A 23,373-nucleotide genomic window follows, 5' to 3' on the forward strand; every position below is an offset into this window, starting at 1 on the left:
CCCCTGCAATGCAGGAATCTCAACTGAAGCATCCATGAGAGACAGCCATCCAACCTCTGCTTAAAAACCTCCAAAGAAGGAGAGCCCACCACCTCTCGTGGGAGTCCATTCCACTGTCAAACAGCTCTTACTGTCAGAAAGTTCTTCCTGATTTTTCTTGCAATTCGAAGCCATTGGTTTGAGTCCTACCCTCCAGAACAGGAGAAAACAAGCTTGCTCCCTCTTTCATGTGACAGCCCTTAAGTTATTTGAAGATGGCTATCATATCTCCTCTCAGTCTCCTCTTATCCAGCCTAAACATACCCAACTTCCTCAGCTGTTCCTTATAAGGCTTAGTTTCCAGACTCTTGTGGCTCTTGGTCACCCTTCTCTGCACACGTTCCAGCTTGTCAACATCCTTCTTAAATTGTGGTGCCCAGAATTGGACACAGTATTCCAGGTGAGGTCTCACCAAGGCAGAATAGAGTGGGACTATTACTTCCCTTGACCTGGACACTATACTTCTGTTGATGCAGTCTAAATGTATAGTGTGTACATAGCCATTAGATAGCAGTTAATCCTCACCTGCAGGATAAACTCATTTGTGGCTGGACTGAATGATATCTGGTATTTCTGAGGATCATCCACTGCCTCATTATTGCGTTTCCAGAACACCTCTGGTTTTGGTTCACCCTTGACCACAGCTCTGAAAATGGCATTTTTACCTTGGAGGAAAAAAGAAGGGAAATGTTTCAGTTGGAAGCGGAAATCCACAATAAAAACGGATGATGTAAAGGAATTCCCCTTTGAAATATTTGCCATGTGTTTTCTAGTTCCCTCCTAATAAGAAATAAAGTGTTCCAGCAGATGCCTTAGAAACGCCAAAAATAGTTGGTAATTAAGCTGAGGCTCCAATACTTTGGCCACCTCATGAGAAGAGAAGACTCCCTGGGAAAGACCCTGATGTTGGGAAAGATTGAGGGCACAAGGAGAAGGGGACGACAGAGGACGAGATGGTTGGATAGTGTTCTCGAAGCTACCAGCATGAGTTTGACCAAACTGCGGGAGGCAGTGGAAGACAGGAGTGCCTGGTGTGCTCTGGTCCATGGCGTCACGAAGAGTCGGACACGACTAAATGACTAAACAACAACAAACTGTTTACTTTGCTTGCATTGTACTTTCATTTGCATTTGCTCACATAAAAATCCCAGGAATTTAAAGGAAGAGACTCTCTCCACACAGTCCCCCCCCCCCCCGATATACAACGGGGCTAGTTCTCCTCTCTTCCTCTGAAAGAGGAGGAATTTGCTCAGCTATTCAAGAATTGTAATAATCAGTTCTTAGGCAATGCCTCACCTTCCTGTAATGTTAAGGTAATTGGCTTCCGCTCAAAGTCAGGTGTGCTGCACCCTTTCGGAATGTCCTCCACAAACTGTGTGATAGTCACTCCAGGGACGGCCGATCTCTTCAGAGTTTTAACTGCAAAGTAATAAATATTGACTGGAGGTGGGGCAAGAGGACATTTATTAACTGAAACTTCTCTAATAGCTCAAATCCCATTATGCTAATTACCACAAGGCAGCAAGCTTGAAATATAATTAGACTGTAAATGTCCCCCCACCAAAAAATGTGGGTTTTTTGTTCTGAACCCTTTTTGAGAAAACATTTACTGAGCACCTGAGAGAAATAAAAATCTAGCCAACTTTAGGTGTTTCCAGATGCCTGTTTATTATGAGACTGCTGCTCCTCTTCCATGCAAGATGTTGCTGTTGATTGTTGCTGCACTGTTTACACAATATTGTTGGCTTCAACATGCCAACCCATCATCTTCTCACCCTTTAATCCAGATTTATTCTTTTGAGGAGAAATCCATTAAGAAAAGAAAAAAAATGCTGCCTGTGACCCATTTGCAAATTAAGTCCCATTCTGGAAACACACTTTGTATCTTCCATTCCAAGGCCAAAAAGAGATCCCTTGGAAGTAATTTTGGGTATCGTAAATTACAAACATTACTCCCATTCTAGAACATAGCTGTCAACTTCTCCCTTTTCTTGTGAGGAATCCTATTCGGAATAAGGGAATTTCCCTTTAAAAAAGGGAAACGTTGACAGCTACGTTGTAGAATGTCTGTGTAGTTGAGGCTCTGGTCTGCCATGTTGCTTGCCTCTCTCACCTCCCCTCCGGCCTGCCATTCCTCTTCTGGCAGCAACTGGAGCTCAGCAGGAAAACCTGATGAATTCCTCCTGCAGATAAATGGCAATCACCTATTAGTATAGATGGCTGGGGGACACACTAGCAATAACAATAACAGCAATAATTTTATTATTTATATGATGTTGTTCTCGAAGTGTGTGCACCCAGGAAGGCTGCAGAATGCAGACCATTCATGTAATAAAAGGGCACTTGTGATAACGTGGGTCTAGTGCCTCAAAACCTCTGCACCCCACGCATGAGAATTTCACACACATACAAATTCTCCTCTATGATAGTTTTTAGATCCAATTTTGTTTCTCCCTAGATGGAGAATAATTGCTGGGGCCGTAGGAACCACAGGAGAAATTAGTACTGTGCTATTTGAGACTAGTAGGCTGGTCTCAGAGAAACTCATATAGCTCCCAAATGGACAAATGAGGATCATTTTACTCCTTTGGATGAAACACAATAAAATAAACCAGGAACAAAGGAATAGGCTCTTTGAATGTTTGGCTTTGGCTGCCTAGGGCTGCCTGCTGTTGGCTGCCTGCTGTTCCAGGCAGATTATTAACTGAAGAAATGCTTATCGCTGCTTGGAAATAACAGCACTAGGTGGTGCTAGAGAGATCGTTCAGAATCAGAAAATGACGGAAAGTTGTTTGTTGTGCCAACACCATCTCAAAATGAGGGTGCATGGCACATGTTTGCGTATCCTTCCGATGTTGTTCACATAGTTTGCCTTACAAATTAAGGATCACAGAAATAGATTTACAAATTTCTATCTGAGAAAAAAGAGAGACAGATGCTGACATTTCAGAGGAAATCATCAAAATATTTATATTTCACCAATCTGCTGACATTCCAAAGTCATCACGCCACTTTTTCAAAAAGTTTTTAGAAAGTAATGTACTCAATCAGAAATTGAGGGACTTCTAAGCAATAACTTGCATATCCTAAGAAAGAGAGTATCTTGCTGACTCTCTATGGAAAAGTGTACCCAAAATGCCACTTATTGCGGGACCAATAGTAGTAGTAGTAGTAGTAATAATAATAATAATAATAATAATAATAATTTATTATTTATACCCCTCCCATCTGACTGGGTTTCCCCAGCCACTCTGGGCAACTTCCAACAAAATGTTAAAATACAATAGTCCGTAAAACATTAAAAGCTTCTGTAAACAGGGCTGCCTTCAGATGCCTTCTAAAAGTCTGGTAGTTGTTATTCTCTTTGACATCTGGTGGGAGGGCGTTTCACAGGGTGGGTGCCACTACTGAGAAGGCCCTCTGCCTGGTTCCCTGTAACTTTGCTTTTCACAGTAAGGGCACTGGACCTCAGTGTCCGGGCGGAACGATGGGGATGGAGATGCTCCTTCAGGTATACTGGGCCAAGGCCGTTTAGAGCTTTAAAGGTCAGCACCAACACTTTGAATTCTGCCCGGAAACATACTGGGAGCCAATATAGGTTTTTCGAGACTGGTGTTATGTGGTCCCGGCAGCCACTCCCAGTCACCAGTCTAGCTGCTGCATTCTGGATTAATTGCAGTTTCCAGGTCACCTTCAAAGGTAGCCCCACATAGAGCGCATTGCAGTAGTCCAAGCAGGAGATAACTAGAGCATGCACCACTCTGATGAGACAGTCTGCGGATAGGGTCTCAGCCTGTGTACCAGATGGAGCTGATAAACAGCTGCCCTGGACACAGAATTGACCTGCGCCTCCATGAACAGCTGAGAGTCCAAAATGACTCCTAGGCTGCACACCTGGTCCTTCAGGGGCACAGTTACCAGTATGACTGCTTCTTAATTGCTAAGATCACTAGCAGCAAGCAGCAAGTATAGCCTCTCTCCTAACAGTGTATCTGACTGCATTCCTCTTTATTCCAGGTGGCCCAGCCCTTATTGGACATTGAAGCCATAGGGTGTACTCTCAGACTCTATAAGCCAAAATCCACTATACCTCCACAGGGTTCTTTACATGCCATCCGTCACTGGATGGGCATCTTGCTAGTTTGAAATAACTGCTTTGGTCACACCATATACCGCTCTGTAAATGGGTTTCAGAGAGCAGATCTTGCAAAAAAACCCTTGATTCTCTAATGTCATTTCAACTGTAAACTTGGGACTTAGCTACATTGCTACATTGTCAAAGAAAAAGCTGTTTATATGCATTGTTTATGCATTATAACACTGTGACACCAGATGGCACTGTGGAGTTCCGTTTTTTGCCAACCCGATTTCACATACAAAGTTCACAACACATTTAACTGAAATGTTTCTTTGATGTGTCTAGATCCAGCCCAGATTTAATTCCTATGAAATTCAATGATAATGGAGTTAAGGGGGAAGAAATCAAATGAAAGTCACTGAAAGAACAAGTGTGCTTTGTCCTTTTTTATGTTACACTAATTGATTATTAGAAAGACACATTGCTGGAAATGTTTCATGTACCCCAACTGACCAGCATCATAAAATCAGCAACTTGAGGCAAGGGGAAAAAAGACAGAATAAAATCAATGACGGGACCAAAAGAATTTGGGGGATTTGCAGTTCCAGATTTAAGAAGATACTTTGAAGCTGTGTGCTGGAGCTGGTTGAAAGAGTAGATGCTATTAAAAAATACTGAAATCTTGGAACTAGAGGGCTGGGATAAAATTTATGGTTGGCATGGCTATTTAATCTACAGGAAAATACAAATGCATAAAGGATTCACGAATCCTTTAGTGAGAAAGGCCCTATTCGAGGTATGGGAGAGAACAAAAGAGAGAATTATAGAAAGAACCCCATGGTGGACCTCTCCAATAGAGGAAACCTCTACGTTAAAAAAAATACAAAAAATGCTTGGCCAACTTATAAAGATCTGGTAGAAGGAACGAATGAAAATACCAAATTAAAGGAATATGGAGAACTTAAAAAATTGAGAATAAATTGGCTGGAATATTTCCAATTTAAGGCTACATATGAGAAAGATATAAAGACCAGAGGATTTGGGAATTTACAGAATAACCAAAAAATACTCGCCAAAATGTATAGGTTAGACAACGTTCATCCAGATCAAGAAACCAAAGAAAAGAATATGCAAAAGTGGGAACGAGATTTAGGCTATACAATTGAATATAAAGATTGGGGGGGGTGGACAAAAAATATAAATTTCACGGCCTGCTACTCATTAAGAGAGAACTATATGAAGATGCATCACAGGTAGTACCTGGCACCAGACAGATTGGCAAAAATGAATAAATCAAGTAGCAATAAATGCTGGAGATGTAATAGAATGATTGGTACCCTATATCATATGTGGTGGACATACCCAGAGATTAAAAAATTCTGGGACATGATTCATGAAGAGATTAAAAAATTGACAAAAATATAATATATTAAAAGGGCAGAAGCATATATATTAGGAATTTTGAATAATGATATCCCCAGAGACAAAATCAACATCTTTCTGTATGCAACAATGGCAGTGAGAATGTTAGTAGTCAGTCATTGGAAAGGAAATCATATCCCAACAAAGGGGGAATGGTTGAGTAAACTATGTGAGTACATGGAGTTAGCAAAACTGACTGATTTAATAAGGCAAAAACCAAAGATTATAATCCAAAAACAATGGGAATGTCTAAATGATTATCTATGTAAATGGTGCAAATGTTTGGTTGTGTTTAGATTAACCTGGTGAAGAGTACAGAGAACCTAAAGATTTGATTTGAAATTTGAAAGAACTTAAGGAAGGAAAATTATTGAATGACAGATGTAATTTCGATCATGATAATTAAGGGATGTGTGGTGAATGCGGTGGAAATCTTTTATTAATATTTTAAATAAGATCCATATATTGAAGTGTTTGAAGTATGAATTTGGTAAAATCTTTTGTTATGAAAAATAACTTTTTTCTTTCTTTCTTTTCTTCTTCGTCCTTCTTTCCCCCCCCTTTTATATTCCTCTCTCTTCCCTTTTTCTCTCTTCTTTTTTTCCTTTCTTTTCTGGCTTTTATTGTGGAAAATATGTCTATAAGTTTGTCTGCAGTGTTATGTTTTCTTTTCTTTTTTCTTTGTAACAAATAAATAAATTAATAAAAAAAAATTAAAAATAAAATAAAATCAGCAACTTGAAATGAAGCCCAGTTTTATTTTTAGTCAGAAGAACCAATGCCCCATTTGTGCTACAAACACTCATGGCTTCCCCAAAGAATCTTGGAAAGTAAAGCTTGGTATAAGGGTGTTTTGAGAGGTGTTAGGAGACCACATTCCCCCTGCAGAACTAGGGTTCCCCGAGTTCAGTAGGAAGAGGGATTGATTGTTAAACCACTCTGGAAATTATTGCTCTGTGAGGGGAATAGAGCTCTCCTAACAACTCTGAGGATGCTTAACAAATTAGAGTTCCCAGGATTCTTTGGGGAAGCTATGATACTGCTTTAAATGGTGTGAATGGCCCTAAGTCAGGGATGGGGAACCTATGTCTCCTGCAGACGTGCTGGACTGCAACGCCCAACATCCCTGACCATAGAAGAAGAAGAAGAAGAAGAAGAAGAAGAAGAAGAAGAAGAAGAAGAAGAGTTTGGATTTGATATCCCGCTTTATCACTACCCAAAGGAGTCTCAAAGCAGCTAACATTCTCCTTTCCTTTCCTCCCCCACAACAAACACTCTGTGAGGTGAGTGGGGCTGAGAGACTTCAAAGAAGTGTGACTAGCCCAAGGTCACCCAGCAGCTGCATGTGGAGGAGCGGAGACGCGAACCTGGATCCCCAGATTACGAGGCTACCACTCTTAACCACTACACCACACTGGAGGGCCACTATCTCCCCATTCCTGAAGTACTTTCTATGATTTCCATTTTGTCTAACACCCAGGAATATGTTCACAGGGTTACACATGCATTTTAGACCCATATGACTATGCCTATTGAATAATATGATAGACAAAGATAGCTGCCTGTATATTTCTATAGTTCCATCTAAACTGGTCAGTGCCAACACCTGCCAAGATAACATGAACCAATTGGCCAAACAGAGCAGATGATATTCCTGCTATGTCCTATTCCTTGTCCTTATCTGTCCTTATCTCTCTATTAGCTGGTAGAACGACTTACTGAAAGATAGAATCCTGGATTTGATGATGACTATTTCAACAAGTCTTTCACAAGGTATTAGCCCAGAGAGTTAAATGGACCCTCCAATCTCAGAGGTTGTGGGAGCTAACAGTAGAGGAGTGGGGTGCCTTTCATGACCTTCGTGGTCTTGGTAACAATATGGAAAATTCACCAAATACATAAACGCTCAAGGTTGTTGCAAAAAAAAAAAAAAATGCGAATAAAATTACAAAGCTAAATCATTTGGTGTGAGTGTGCCAACAGGAAATAACAACCAGTAATTTTTTTAAGGAAATTGGAATTACTCATTAAAGAGTGGAAATAATTTGTGAATTTGTAGCAATTAGTAGATAAAAACTCCTTCCCCCTGCATTATGAAACTCACCATCATTTTGTTTTTCAGGGGTGTGTGTAGTTGTGAATAGTTGTTTATTATTATTATTATTATTATTATTATTATTATTATTAAACTTTATCTAGAATCTACTGCTTTTAAGTGAGCCATTTGGGTTGAATTATATTTGTGGAAGGACTTTTCATACAGCGGACACCTCTGCTAATGGATGAGGAGGAGAGATTATTTAGTATAGGTGAAATTAAGATTCTACCCCCCCTACCCACTATGCATTACTTTGCACTTGTTTACACTAAATTGCATTTGGCATTTTACCACCCATTCACTCAGTTTGGATAGGTCCTTTTAGAGCTCTTCACAATCTCTTTTCGTTAGTATAATCAGCAAAATTGGTCACCTCACTGCTCACTCCTAACTCTACAGCATTACTTTTCAAGTTAAAAAAGCACAGTTCCCAATACCAATCTTTGGGTGATTCCACTTTCTACATCCCTCCATTTGGAGAACCATCAATTTCTTCCTATTCTCTGTTTCCTGCTACTTAAACAAATCCTGGTTCACAAGAGGACTTTGTTGTACCCTCACCTGCCCAAGCCCACCACTTAGGAGCAAGAAGATACTTTAATTCAAATCATAAATCCCCTTTTGCTTGTTAAACGTTCTCTTTCTCTCTCACACCCAGTTTCCATTTGCCATATAGGAAATACAGCTCTGGGATTCCAATACCTCCTAAACACTGATATTTTGCTGTCACCATATGAACACGAATATCTACAGCTTTCTCACAGCCTGGATAGCTTAGCCAAATATGAGGCTTGGTTTGAAAGAGCAAATCTTTATTGCTATAGTAAAAGCTGACTATAACTAGCTCATGTATGATTTGTTCTTAATGATACTTTGTATTTTATAACATGTGTTATAAAATAGTCACATACAAAATGTTACATTAATGCAAAGTTACTAATATCTATAAATCAATATCAATTCATTTTCCTTCTGACAAACCCTCCTTCTCAGCCTCTGGGTTCTCACCCAGGGTCTAAACAAACTCTCATCCACAAAAGTCTCACAACGAGAAGAGAAACGGCAGGCATCACCCTAGTCTCTCACTTTAGACTTGCTCTTTATCCTTCACCCAGAGAGGATTTACTATTCGGCAACCCTTAAAACAGGGGTCAGCAAACTTTTTCAGCAGGGGGCCGGTCAACTGTCCCTCAGACTTTTTTGGGGGGGCCCACAAATGCCCCACAAATAACCCAGAGATGCATTTTAAATAAAAGCACACATTTTACACATGTAAAAACACCAGGCAGGCCCCACAAATAACCCAGAGATGCATTTTAAATAAAAGGACACATTCTGCTCATATAAAAACATGCTGATTCCCAGTCTGTCCACGGGCCGGATTGAGAAGGCGATTGGGCCGCATCCGGCCCCTGGGCCTTAGTTTGCCTACCCATGCCTTAAAACTTGTCATTTCCATGATCTGCTTGCATGAATGTGAGCTCTGCATGCAGATCTGAGCTGATCCTCACACAGATCCAGAGCCATAATAGTATTAGAAAATATTGTGCCTCACAACTGCCACTAAGAACTATGAAGTGATGAGCATTAGTAATCCAGGCTCTCATGCAATACAGATCTGAGTTTTCGTCGTTATCAGAAGAATCCTGGGTCCAGCTTTTCTGCTTCCTTTGGTTTACTGATTATCTGTGGTGACCTGAATCCACGAATAGATGCTGAATGGTCTAGCGAAGGACCACATAACTACATTTGGTTCGGTTTGCTTTTCTCTTAAGTGTGAGCTGACCTAACTCGCACTTCCCGAAACAATATGCAAGCCAAAATGAGGCTATCCTTTGAAATTCGCACTTCTCCAAATTTTGTGATGCAGTTCTTCAACCAAATAATGGGGGAGGGGGTGTATTAGGGGAAAGTGTGAATAAAAATAGTAGAAATCAGTAAACATGCAAAAATGTTTTCTATTATGGGAATTTGCTTTGCAAAAATGCGGTACAGTATCAGGCAAAATTGTATGCAAAAATAGGTATATTAGGAGAAATGTGCAACGGCAAGACTCAGTCTAAAATCACATAAAAACAAACAGAGCAGGGTTATCAAAACAGGTAATCTTTGGTTCCTGACTCAAATAAAAGCCTAATAGACACAACACCTGATATCAAGAAAGCTAATTACTATCATCACATCATATCATCTCAGCCTCATACTTTTTGTTCTTACATTTGCCTGATTTGTATACATATTTGAGAATGCAGAGACGGAATAATTGTCTGGGACTATGAGCTCACCATACCTTCCAATTTCGACTACCAAATAGCTTTAATATGTTAAACAACAAAATGTGTGTTTGGGGTGTGCGCGCATGGTGCTAAAATCCAGATACTGTATAATATTCTTTTTCTATGCATCAGCCAGTAAGCCTTCCTCTAGGTCCAAAAACAATGAAGATTCTTATGGTGCCTTAAATACTAACAAATTTATTGTGGCATAAACATTTGTAGAAGACCGGAGTCCGGTTACATCCCCTTGTTTATAAAAAGAGGTAGGGGGTACGGAGAACAGGAATTAACAAGAAGCCTATTGGAATAGTTGTCAAAGGGGAAATCTCTCAGTTTTCTGATCTTTCAGGACCAGACTGTTTAAATCAATAGTCAGTCCACCTGAATTAATGGAGCTCAGCTGGTCCATGTGAAAAGCTAGACTAGACATCCTTACTAATGCTCTACCATAAATTCTTGAGTATTGTGTTCCAGATGCTAATCCTATGGCCATTTTGTATATACTGTATTCAACAAATAAATATAAATTTAATAAATCAGATAACCCTTTGGGGGGAAAACAATGAAATATACTCTTCTGGCAATTCCCTTGGCCGTAGGAACATAGGCAGCCTAACGACAATGTTGTTTGGATCTTTCTTTACAAGCAGAATATTATACTGCCTCTCAGTGACATACAAATATCCTATTGAAACCACGACTGGTTTACACAAGCAGCAGAACTTGTGTACTCCTAAGCAAGAGCCAAGTTATGTCTGATGCAGGAAATCTGACCACACTTCTCCCAGTGATTTCATTTTTACTTTAAGCAGCTATGGAGGACAGGGCAGAGGGCTCCGATTTTTATCAGAGTAGTGGCGCTAGAGGAGGATGGGTTAATTCTATCACGGTTTCCCTGATTTAAGTCACACATGTGACATTAAACACTGTTAAACAGTCGTGAAACCCTTGACAGAAGTTCCTGGAAAACAATTATTATTATCCCCAGCAAGCAGCATTGCTGCACTTAGTTCATGATGCCATAACATGTCACGCATGATGTGACAAGTCCCTTATCATGTCTTTTAACATTTCCCATTCCCATAGTGTAACTACGGGGTTTTTTATTATTATTCTTGCTTACTTTTCCTGTATTTTTGCCTCTGCAGAAGCCACACACACTCAGCCACTGACAACGATGGGGTACATCACTCCTAGAGTTATTTGTTTGCTTTGTTTGTTTGTTTTTAAGGACATTTATGTGCCCTTTGATCCTTAGCTGAGTGGTGTACGTAAAATTGAGCCATACAGAAAATACAATAATGAAAAGTTGCAATAAAACCAATTTTTCAAAAAAACAAAACAAAACCCTTCCCACCCTAACAATACTATCATTGGGCAGCAAGGCTTAGCCTTGCCCATTTTCACGAAGTTGGGAGGGGGATATTGTTGCCCATGGCATTGGTAGCGTTACTGTCGTGAAAGTCGCAACCAGTTGGGAACGCTTAAATTTTTCTTTTCTTTTTACAGTGATTCACATTAGGCACCAGAAAACAGGTCCATCCCATTTCAGCCCTGAGACACAAAATGGAACTAGCATCTCCTACAAATGGTCTGATAAATTAAAACCATCTGTGAGGAAGCCAAACTCTCTGAGAGACTGACCTTCTTCCATTTCACTGCTTGTCTGTCTTGCTCCTCCCAACCAAGTGCCATTAACTCGTGCGCCACTGAAACCCGAAAAGCAATGGAATATCTGGATGGTGTTGTACACATTTAGCAGCGGTCATGGATTTCAGCGCGTTTCTTTCATGTGACCAAACGTACTCTGCCAGAGTCAGTGTAAAAGGATCGGGGGAAACAACTGCCGCAAAGAGCGGTCCTATCGTCCTCCATCATCTCAGGATTAAATTTAACTGCGCTCTTGGTGAGGAGGTAAGCTTCTCCGCATCCTCCATTTTCTCTGACTCACAGACTTTGAGAGTAATAAACACAGTCCTTCATTGTGTGCTCAAAACATCTCTGTGGCAAGAAATGGGTAGGAATCTTCCCAGGTTGTTCAAGTACCGCTGGCCTGAAGCAACTCAGGCTACTGTTATTTCTTATACACCCCCTAAATTGCTGCGGTTTGTAGAAGAGTTTCTCCTACATGTTTCAAAGGCCTCAGAAGCCCTCTCCACTATAACACAGAGAAGGCTTTTAGTGTGGCTTCCCCTGTTCTGTGGAATAGCATTCCTGCTAAGATGCAACAGGCAACAACTATCTGCAACTTATGGAAACATCTGGAGTCATTTTTGTTCCAATAGGCTTTCCTAGCTGGATAAATAGGTATTTACATTAAGTGTTTACTGCATTAGGGTTTTAGTCTTTTTTTAAAAAGGTATTTGCTGTTTTTGTATTTTTAATGTTTTTTAATTATCTTACATGTAAATTGTCTTGAGATGGTTGTTTAGAAACTGATTTATATTATATTATATTATATTATATTATATTATATTATATTATATTATAATTAATGATGCATCTCAAAGGGTCTTTGTCCCCTCTTAGTCTGAAGAATATAAATTCAGGGTCAAAGTCTAAACTTTTTTCAGTCAACTGCCTCATAGGCATGTGCTTTGGCAAAAGTGTCAGATATGACCAAACTCCATGCCCGATAGAGCTCTAGTGGGAAATGACAGCTTGGAACATTTCAGCATAAACTATTCAGAACGGAAAAAGGATCATTAAAAACATTCACGAGGCCATCAATGGGACTTAAAAGGGTTCTGAAACCACAACCAGCTTTACAAAGTCTTCTGGCGAATTCTATACATTACATTTTTACTGCAGCAATACACACATCATTTGAACGAGCACAGGATTTATATTAGACATTTTTAGGGGCAGATGGGTATTTTCCTGAGAGTACATTGCCACTTAAAATTGATTCTCTGTGGGGGTGGGAGTGGCAGCTCACTATGACTTGCAATCATTAGTGCTGTGAACAGATGCAGTTATGTCTGGGAGCCAGCAAGACCCTCAGAGTTCTATATATATTGACTTGGTGGATGAACTCAAAATTCTGCATGTATGTGCTTGGATGTGCTTGGATGTAATTACCTTTGTTGCAACAGTTTCTGAACTGTGAGTTTTTCTGAGAATCAACCCTAAGGGATTGAGAAATATAAATCCTTCAATTTTAGTGAAGGTCTTTGGCTGTACGGTTTGATGACTATTACTCAAGTTACTTTTAAAACACAGAAGTGTTGTCTCATGCATTGTTCCTTAAGATTCATGGTTTTCTGTGCATGGCACTGAGTGGATTTCAGATAGACCAAGGTTGCAGAACTTGTGGACCTCCAAACGTTGCTGGATTCCCATCAATTCCTGTGAGGATGATCAGTGGTCAGAGTTGCAACAAAACAATAACTGAAGGCCTATAGATTAATTATTATTCCCCACCTCTTAGACAGAAAACACCTAAAATAGATCTGTAGGTTGCATATCTTCCTATGAAACAGATTTATGTGATAGCCTACCAGCATCGTACCAGTTCATGTACTTTAAGAGATGTCACTGAAAAATGCACATTTGTCTTTTACAAGTAGCATGAGTAGTGATTATCCAAGAAGGATTGTTATATCCTGCCCTTTAAGTCACACTATGGCCACCATATGATTACAGACATCCTGTAACACATTCCAATGCACACTTACTTGAAAGCGAGCCCCATTTTCTTCAGCATGCCCTATTCCCAAGCATGCATGCATAGGGCTATAGCCATAGTCAATTAATTACAGTGGTACCTCAGGTTAAGTACTTAATTCGTTCCGGAGGTCCGTTCTTAACCTGAAACTGTTCTTAACCCGAAGCACCACTTTAGCTAATGGGGCCTCCCGCTGCTGCCGCGCCGCCAGAGCACGATTTCTGTTCTCATCCTGAAGCAAAGTTCTTAACCTGAGGTAATATTTCTGGGTTAACGGAGTCTGTAACCTGAAGCGTCTGTAACCTGAAGCGTATGTAACCCGAGGTACCACTGTATACTAGTTTTTAATTGAGCAATTACATCTGATTCCTTACACCTACATAGGTGTAACATATAATGGATCAAAAGTTTTTAGTTTATTAATATAAGCAATGAATTACCGTATTTTTCGCTCTATAAGATGCACCAGACCATAAGACGCACCTAATTTTTGGAGGAGGAAAACAAGAAAAAAAATATTCTGAATCTCAGAAGCCAGAACAACAAGAGGGATCGCTGCGCAGCGAAAGCAGCCATCCCTCTTGCTGTTCTGGCTTCTGGGATAGCTGCGCAGCCTGCATTCACTCCATAAGATGCACACACATTTCCCCTTACTTTTTAGGAGGGAAAAGGTGAGTCTTATAGAGCAAAAAATACGGTAACACGATACTACAGTGCTTTTAGTTCTGGAGTCGGCGAGAAGGACGTAGCTCAGTGGTAGAGCTTCTGCTTTGCATGAAGAAGGTCCCAGGTTCAGTGCTGGGTTTCTCAAGGAAAGCCTGGGAAGGGCCCCTGCCTGAAACCCAGGAGAATCACAGCCACTCAGTGTAAACAGCTCTGAGCCAAATAGACCAACGGTCTGACTCAGTGTTAGGCAGCTTCCTGTGTTCCCATGCTCCCTTTAATTTTTATACGGGGAGCTGTTTATATGAGGACAGCTAGCTTTTCTTCTGACAGGGCATGTTTTCAGTTTTCTTACAGGAATCATTCGGTTAAGAAAACCGTATGGTGCAGCCCTGTTGCACAGGTTTTACCACTGCCGAAATGTACATGTTAATCAACTCCTGGCAGCAACAGAAAGCCCTGACCAAATTTGTGGCCACATTTTGACTGAAGTAAGAATACTTGGTAGGCTTCCCCACCCCCAGCCACTTCCAGTTTGGTGGTAAAGGAAGCTACCAATTAATGTATAACTCTCTAAAGCATAAGCTTTTGAGATGAAATGTCCTCATAGGTCTGACCCCAAACCCATTGGCCAAAATGAGCTGTGAATAACAAACCGGCATTCATTCTGTACATTGTTTGCACAAAGAGAACAAGTTCACAGGTGGACATCTGTCAAATGTAATAGCTTTAAATTAGACCTTCATATTTAGATGGTCCATGTTGGGTCTTCTAAATAACAGTTTAAATGCATTTGACACTGCAGTTCGCAGGCTTTCAGAAGCGCTTCTGAATAAACAAACAGGTGGCCAACTTGCAGCTTCTATGTCAGACATGGGCTGCATATCTGAAGAGTTCTAAAACTGTAGCATGCCTCTTACACGGCGAGACCTTTCCTCCAGCAAGCAATGGCTGTCATTCTGATGTCTTTGCACACTTAAGTGGTATATAAGTGTGCCTGTGTGCCGGTCAGCGGGAGGTAAGGATTAAAATCTAACCTCACAAATGTAGAATGCGTCAACATGCAGCCTCCAAGCTATAAATTAGACCCTTCCTTCCCCCTGACGTACAGAATCTTTGCTATTCCCTCACTTAAAACTGATTTAAATGACTGTCCAGTGCTGTTTGTCAACTTGACGTCTGATTTAGATGAGGCATTGCTTGCTTTTAAATCTGACACTCACACTTCTTCCCTGACCGTCCTGCTCTTATAGCTTCCAGTCTCCCGGCACTCCTGTTCCGGAGAAAACAACAGAGGTAGAAGTGCTGTTTGGCCCTGCTACCTAGGCAGGAAGTCAGAAGGCCTGCTAGACGCATCATCCTATCTTCCTTTGCTAGAATGTGCCAAAATGCTTTTCTGTGCCTGAATATTAACAGGCGCAGAAAGTATGCTCTGCGCTACAGCTCCATATAGCCTTATATGGCTGGCGCGTCTCATCAGATGGTTTCTCGCTCCGGCTAAAATTAACAGCGGGTGTTCCAAAAGTTTCGTGTGTGGTGCCGTCTGGCACATAAGGGGTTAATCAAATAATCACATTGTTTTAAAAAATGTAAATATAGCAGAAAATATTCGGGTTTGAAGACTAATATTTTTCATATTCCCTGGAATCTGAGGGTAGTGGTGGTCTTATCAATACTATTGAGAAAGTTGTAAGCGTACTCTGTTTTTATGTGCTTCAGTTCAATGGAATTTAAAGGCACATAATTGCATGCAAGATTATCGCCATGTTCGCAGTCTGGTTCATTTATTTTATTTTTTTGAAGGAGAGAAATCTCCAGTTTACAGCTTCTTGTCCTTAACTTGTTAGCCTTCTGCACTTGAAATAATGGGTAGAAGTCAACTAAACATTACTCAGAGTATGCCTGTTGGAATTAATTGAGCTAAGTTACTCATGTTCATTAATTTCAATGGGTCTACTCTGAGTAGGCCGAGTGTTGAATTCCACCCATATTCTAGAATTCCATATAAATAGAGAATATCTCCTATAATTTATCTTGCGTTTTGGGTTAATGTTGGGTATGCTACGATGTCTGACCAAATGTTATTTTCAATTTAATTCAAGTAGCTGCATTGGCCAGTTTTATAGCCTCAGCTATGAAGAGCCAATATCTGATAAGAACAATTGCATATCAAAAGAATACAGCCGATTAGAATCCACGTCTTGGTTTGTACTTTCTCAGATAAACTTCTCTTTAATCAGCAGTCCTGAGGGGGTGGGGGAGGAGGGAACCCTAGGTGAACCCATAGAGCTGCCCTAAATGCTTCTAATACATTAAAAATTATACCAAGAAACCAGCCAGAAGGGAGCTCCCTCATCCCTCTCTGCACACCTCTGTTACCCCATAACACTTCATAACCATGTGGTGGTTTCGGTAGCTTTAAAGAGGCTATTTTGGAACTCATGCATTTCCCCTTTCTAGTCCTTCGAGAAGTATCACACAGGCTGCCTACCCAGCTGTCAAATGAAGAGTATCGGCTAAAGGACGCCTTTGTCATGCAAGTACAATCTAACACGAGATGCTCCTGAGCTTCATGAATTTGTGACTCACCTGTCCGTGAGGATACTCCCTGCGTTCTCTGCCCTTGTCACGGCTTCCTCTTTGCTGCTTCCCACAAGGGTCTACGTTGTAGTCAATACTCTTGCAACTGAACAGCTAACTTAGAATTAGGTCATTGAGAGCCCTCTGCTCCTCTCCCTCAGTCCGTCTCGCTTTCCCCCTCTCGCTCTCTTAATCTCTCTCTTGCCCTCTCCCTTTCATAAGGTGAAAGCTTGTCAGAGAGCTGTTAGCCTGTAATAAATCCAAATGATTTTTTTTATTGGAAACTTATGGCATCTGCCTTGTAGCCACTATACTATTCCAGTACATGCCAGAGACGGCGCTGCACAAATTTGAGATTAACTCTAATTCTTTGGCATTTCATAAATCAATTCTGAAGTGTTAATTTTCTGCAGATCTGATTTCCTCTTCAAACTGAAACCTTCAACGCTCCCCCCTTCTGGTAAAACCTTTAAATATTTCCATGAGGGGCACAACAATGTTTGTATACAGCGGCGAGACTTCCACATTTTCAGAAGTGGTGAGCACTCACAATTTTTTCTGAACCAATAGCTAAGCACTTTCCGATTTTTTTCTTTTTTAAAACCTTAATTGTTCTAACTAATCTTCGAAGATTAGTTAGAGCAATTAATGTTCTTATTACATACATTAGAGGGGGCACTTTTAAAAGCCAATTGTTGAAATCCAGTGTTAGTAGACCCACTGAAATCAAGAGAAAAGCAGCTTCTTGTGATTTGTATAATTCTATGCTTTGCCTCGATCCTTCTGTGCCAGGGTGGTATAGTGGTTAGAGTCTCAGAATAGGACCTGGGAGACCAGGGTTCATATCCCCACTCAGACATGAAGTTCACTGGGTGACCTTGGGCCAGTCACTGTCTCTCAGCCTAACCCACCTCACAGGGTTGTTGTGAGGGTTGAATGAGGATGGGGAGAGCCATAGATGCCATCTTAAGTTCCTGGAAGGATAAGGTGGAATATAATACAAAAAACAATAACATAGAACTCTCTTATGGCTTTCCCGGTCACTTGAATAAAGTGACTGTATTAGCATATGCAAAAGGCAACTGACATGAATGGAGCAGCCTGTATTTGCAGTAGATCTCTCTGTATGTGCATCTCAACACCGAAGTGCCAAAGTTTATTTTTAGTCTTTCAGATATCATCTGCCCTGGATCTATAGGATAAGGATGTGATATTAACTGGAAATAAAATGTGTTTGCTCCAAGATGTTCTCTATAAATGTTATAGTGAGTGTAAACGAAACAACAACAAAACCCCTGCTGATTGCCAACATTAACACACAAATGTTGACAATCCCAAAAAAGTTTTGCGAACACCTTAAAATAGATTATCTGTCTCCCTGCTTTCCAAAAACATAAACAAGTAAGTGCAGGTAATCACATGCAGGTGACTGTTGGCATTATTCACCACATCTCTGAGTTTTCAGACATTCATAAAACTTTGCTGAGATTGTTATCTGTGAAACGCTGTTACAAAATTTCAAACATCCCTTGTAACAAATCACTAGGGAAAGGACAATACACAGCAAAGCAGGCATATATGTACTCCTTACTGGTTCATAGCAGCCAGGTTGTTATAGAATACACATACAACTTTTATGAACATTTAGCTAACTACCATAGAATTTCTGTTATCGAAACATCTGCCTCAAAGGTATAGCAATTACTCCCCATTACCCCATATAAACACTACTTATTGCTTTTCTTTCTTTAAGCATTAGCAACTGTGTAAATGAAGGCAAATCAAATTGCCTACTCCACTACCCGAACTCCAGGCTAGTTTAGGGTTGCCATATTTCAAAAAGTGAAAATCCGGACACAAAAGTTGTTGAGCTATTTTTAAGGAAATTCGCCAAAAAAAGCAACACTTCCAACATGGGTTTCCCCAGATATTTTTTTATTGACTTTTGGAAATTCCGCTCAGATGCCATTTCTGATGGACAAATCCCAGATATGTCCAGGGAATCCCAGACGTTGGCAGCCCTTGGCTAGTTCCATAGCCTTTCTTTGGGGCCACAATCAGCACCTGGCAACCCTGCAGCAGCTGGGGCCCAAGTGCCTTGGCAGGAGCCATCAATGCTGAGGCATACTCTGCCCACTACTCCCACATTAGCACTGCGAAACAAAACTTCACCAATCTCCCCCCTCTCCTCTAGGGGCTTACCTAGTGGTGGGTTTCCCGTGAGACTAAAACACCCCCAGAGCTGCACTTGGCTGTTTCCCAAATAGCAATGCCACAAGTTACTCAGTGTATCTGCTGCTTGGCTCTCACCACTGAGCAAGGAGTGGGGAAGACCCACTCATCCTTGGTTTGGGTCCTGTCTTTCTTCTCTTTGAAATGTGTTGCTAGCAGTAATAGTTGAAGAGGACACAAAAACCCTTAATTGTGTGAAGTTGAAAGTCCACTATTTAGATGGGTAATTTGGTCCTTCAGCTTAGAACATCAAATTTCTCCATGTGGCACAATTTACATCAATGTGTCCATAGCCTCTGTCATGTTAGAAGCATACCAAGCAACTGGAACCTGATGGCATCTTATCATGTTTCTATATCATAAATCTACAAACCTCTCCAAAAATCAGAATGTTCAAAGCACACAAGTGTGAATGATCTAACTGTTGACTAAAAATGGTACAGTGGTTCATTTTGGGCTCCTTGGAGGGGCTACACCAGTGTGGTGTAGTGGCTAAGAGCGGTGGACTCGTAATCTGGTGAACCGGGTTCGCTTCCCCGCTCCTCCACATGCAGCTGCTGGGTGACCTTGGGCTAGTCACACTTCTCTAAAGTCTCTCAGCCTCACTCACCTCACAGAGTGTTTGTTGTGGGGGAGGAAGGGAAAGGAGAATGTTAGCCGCTTTGAGACTCCTTTGGGTAGTGATAAAGCGGGATATCAAATCCAAACTCTTCTTCTTCTTCTACACTGCTTCTGCACAGTGGTTTAACACCACATCTTCAATCTAACCAACACAAGCCTTATTGCCCAACTAACTTGAAATTGCCCCTCTCTGGGTTGTGCATCTTAATGGGCTGATGACTCCACAGTAACTGTACTATAGTGCACGTGGTGCTTGACATCACACGTGTTTTGAAGAACTAATTGTACATGGCTATTTCTGTTTGTTCTGGATTTGGGGAAACAGTGGCACTACCGGTTTCAAAAGGAAACATGACAACATCTGGAAGTAGTAACATGCTTCATAAAAGCAATTTGAAACCATATCCTTTACTTTTCCTGTGCCGTTTTGCCTTATTGGTATAGTACAATGCAAATCTGTCTCAATCTAGAGTTGGCATCTCTCAGAATGGCCACAGAGCATTTCTTTGCACAGAAATTAATTTTGCCAGAAATGTATCCAAAGAGAATGTTATTGACCGGAAAGTAGGATTTCACCATCAAATACCATTTCCCACAAGAAAGTACTTGTGTGATCTTTAAATGCAAAACCTGCTAGCACTTAAGTTTAATTTTGTCACCTTCTGTGATCAGCTATAAATAGTAGAGCCAGAGCTGTCTGAGATAACTCTTGCTTGCACCAGCATCCTCTTGGCTGCTGACTGGCCAAGACACCCGCAATTCTCACACAACCAAATCCAGATCTTGTGCAAGCTCTCCTAGGGTGTGTCTAGGCCAACAGCATTTCACACAATCTGGTGTGTGAAATTGTATGACGGGGGCAATGCAGGTCTCACCACATGGTCAGGTCTGCCCCCATTTAGCACCCCCCATTTAGAGATACAAACCTAATCTATAGAGTTGTTTTCTACTGTCCCTCCCCTTAGCCTTGCCTTGTTCTTCTTTCTTTCTTAGAATCCTTTTCTATGTTTATATTTCAAAAGTGAATTCAGTATTTATTCAGGCGTGGGGGAAATTCTGTGCTAGCCTGCAATATCTAGGAAAAGGAACCACACAGAGATTTGATTCTGGCTTAGGGCGGGTCAACACATATCAAATGTCAACAGGGTGCTGCAATAAGAGTACACGGAAAAGCAACTTGGCAGGTCAGTCACTCAATCCCTCCTTCCTCATCCACTTCTCAGAGATTCTGTTCTGAGGCCTGTAGTTCCTTCAGCTGATCTGTCCTGACTGTCTCAGCTTCTCTGCATTCTACTGCCAGTGGGACTGCGGCAGAAGCAGCACTATGTAGAAATGGCATTTTGCCTGAGGTACAGAACAGTATAAATCCCTGCTAAACTGTAGCACTTCCTCAAAGTGTGTGTGTGTGTGTGTGTGTGTGTGTGTGTGTGTGTAGATATAGATATAGATATAAGATTTATATACTGCCCTTCATTAAATATCTCAGGGCTGTTCACCAGCCCATACTTTCTGGTTGCAAACCCAAGTCCCACCTTTCAGACTGAAAATATGCCCAACTTCACTTACAACTTATTATTCTATTTGTCTGTTAAAATATTGATATCCCACATTTTTGAACCAAAAGGTTTACAGTATTTTTTATTTTATTTATTAAAGCAGAACCCTATATACATATATTGTATTAGCAGCCTTGACCGCATTGCTCAGGAATTCTAAGAAACAAATGGGTCAGTGCAATTTTGAAACCAGTGGTTAATCAATGCAGTCCTGAAAGTTACAATCCACCATCTTGATGCAAAAGACTGTCCAGGTTTATCCAAAAGTACATGAAAATCTGCTGCTTGATCTCAGGCACCATCGTGAATTGGGGGGGGGGGTTAAAAATCAGTATAATTTTGATAGATGCAGTCTGCTGTCTTGAACCATTTTTATTCAAACTTAGATGAAAAACTGCTTCTTGATCTCAGGAACCGGGGAGAATGAGGCAGGTGAGGACTCTGACCCCAGGGTGGAACCTAGTGGGCTGTTATTTCATCAACCCATACCAGTCCAACCCCTAGCCACAACACTGCCTCCTGTGTAGCTGGAATCTCGTTCCATTCAGCTCCCACAGGTAAGCCTCCAACTCTAAAGGAAACATCAGCTATCAAGGCCAATTCCAAGCTGGTCCTCTCTCCTCCTCTGCCATCTAGGACATGGGAGAAACCACTGCTGGCATGAACAGACAACACAGACACATAAGAAGGAGTTCCTGTTTGCTTCCTCAGACCGAATATGCACCCTGCTGGCTGTGCTAATGCTATACCTGCTCCATTCCATAATAATAATAATGATAATAATAATTTATAATAATAATTTATTTATACCCCGCCCATCTGGCTGGGTTTCCCCAGCCACTCTGGGTGGCTTCCAACCAAATATTAAAAACAATACAGCATCAGACATTAAAAACTTCCCTAATAATAATAATTTATATAACAGGGTTCCAGGGGCATATCAACTGTTAGATCAATGTCTCAGCCTTGCCCCTGTTGTGCCTTTGACTCTTGCTTTGCTTATGTATTGTGCTGATTAGAGCATTAATGCTTTTGGTAGAAACCGTAATCTGAGTTCAGGCTCTTCACACAGCTAAGGTCCTTCCAGTACTAAATGGAGAGGCAGTATGGTGTAGTGGAAACAAGAGTGTTGGACACGGACCAGAGAAACTTGTGCTTGAATCCTTGCATGGCCAGGAACCTCACTGGGTGATCCTGGCCAAGACAAAGACATTCTTCCTTTCCTTCTCAGCCTAAACTACTTCACACGATACTCATGAGGTGAAAACAGGATAATTGCCGTGAATGCTATCTTGCATCCTTGAAGGAAGGGTGGAATATAAATGTGACTACTAATTATTATTGTTGTGACTAAACACCATCATTATCTTAATCTGTTTTCAATGTTAATATGCTTTTTATTCCTATTTTGGCTATCTGGAACTGTTATTATGCTGCCAATTTTTATCTTTATTATAGTATGCTTTATTATAGTATGCTATATATATATCAATCCAGAATGGAGAGTAGAAAGGAGAGTTTATTTGGATATGGGATAACAAATCAACAAGGGATCTCCATCTCTAAGGCTGCATTCACAGGCCAGTTCATTCTGTTCACCTGACATCCCCCTGTTACTTTCCACATTATATCTGAACTTTCGCATGATGTAAAAGCCACTTCCAGAAATCCAGGAAAATCTAGAGCAAGTTCAGCACTTGTTTCTGTGATATTTGCTATTTAAAAAAATCCGCTTGCTGTCCCGGAAATCCAGAAAATCGTGGGAGTTTTGTGTAGGGCTGTGCATTGGATCCTTTCGGAAAGTCGCTTGTGGAGCATCACACCCCTCAGGATTGCCCCCTCCCCTCAACAGCTGTTGAGGGGAGGCAGCAATCCCAATTTCTAACATTCCTTTCACACTGTAGTACCTTCTGCTATGAACAAGAGTGAGTGCAACCCAGCAGTATATAGGTACTGAAGTGTGAAAGGAATGTCAGAAATGGCTAAAACTAAAACAGTGAATACAATTTCTGAGTGCAACCTAAGTCCACCGAGGCTTGTGCAGTCACATAATTGTAAACCATTTTGAACACTGAGGTCACTGACACGGAAAACAATATTTAGCCACAGTAGAAGATGTGCCATCATTCAATGCTAATACA

General features: G+C 40.9%; 1 protein-coding gene across 50 annotated transcripts in view; it reads right to left on the reverse strand.

Annotated features, from left to right (window-relative positions):
- The window catches only part of IGFN1 (immunoglobulin like and fibronectin type III domain containing 1), a 47,035-nt gene extending 29,867 nt beyond the window's left edge, over positions 1-17,168 (reverse strand). For 34 of the 50 annotated variants that reach the window (XM_081009727.1, XM_081009717.1, XM_081009758.1 and 31 more), the window contains exons 1-4: positions 16,833-17,167; positions 2,153-2,222; positions 1,336-1,458; positions 565-704 (exon numbers count right to left, since the gene is read on the reverse strand). In XM_081009727.1, the coding sequence (XP_080865853.1) occupies positions 565-704; positions 1,336-1,458; positions 2,153-2,171 (282 nt within the window). In that variant the 5' untranslated portion in view covers positions 2,172-2,222; positions 16,833-17,167. Of the gene's footprint in view, positions 1-564; positions 705-1,335; positions 1,459-2,152; positions 2,223-16,832 lie in introns of all 50 variants that reach the window. The other 16 variants (XM_081009730.1, XM_081009735.1, XM_081009731.1 and 13 more) reach the window with 3 other exon arrangements.
- Between the last annotated feature and the right edge of the window lie 6,205 nt (positions 17,169-23,373).

This window comes from Podarcis pityusensis, assembly GCF_964106645.2.
Source record: "Podarcis pityusensis genome assembly, chromosome: 6".
NCBI lineage: Eukaryota > Metazoa > Chordata > Lepidosauria > Squamata > Lacertidae > Podarcis > Podarcis pityusensis.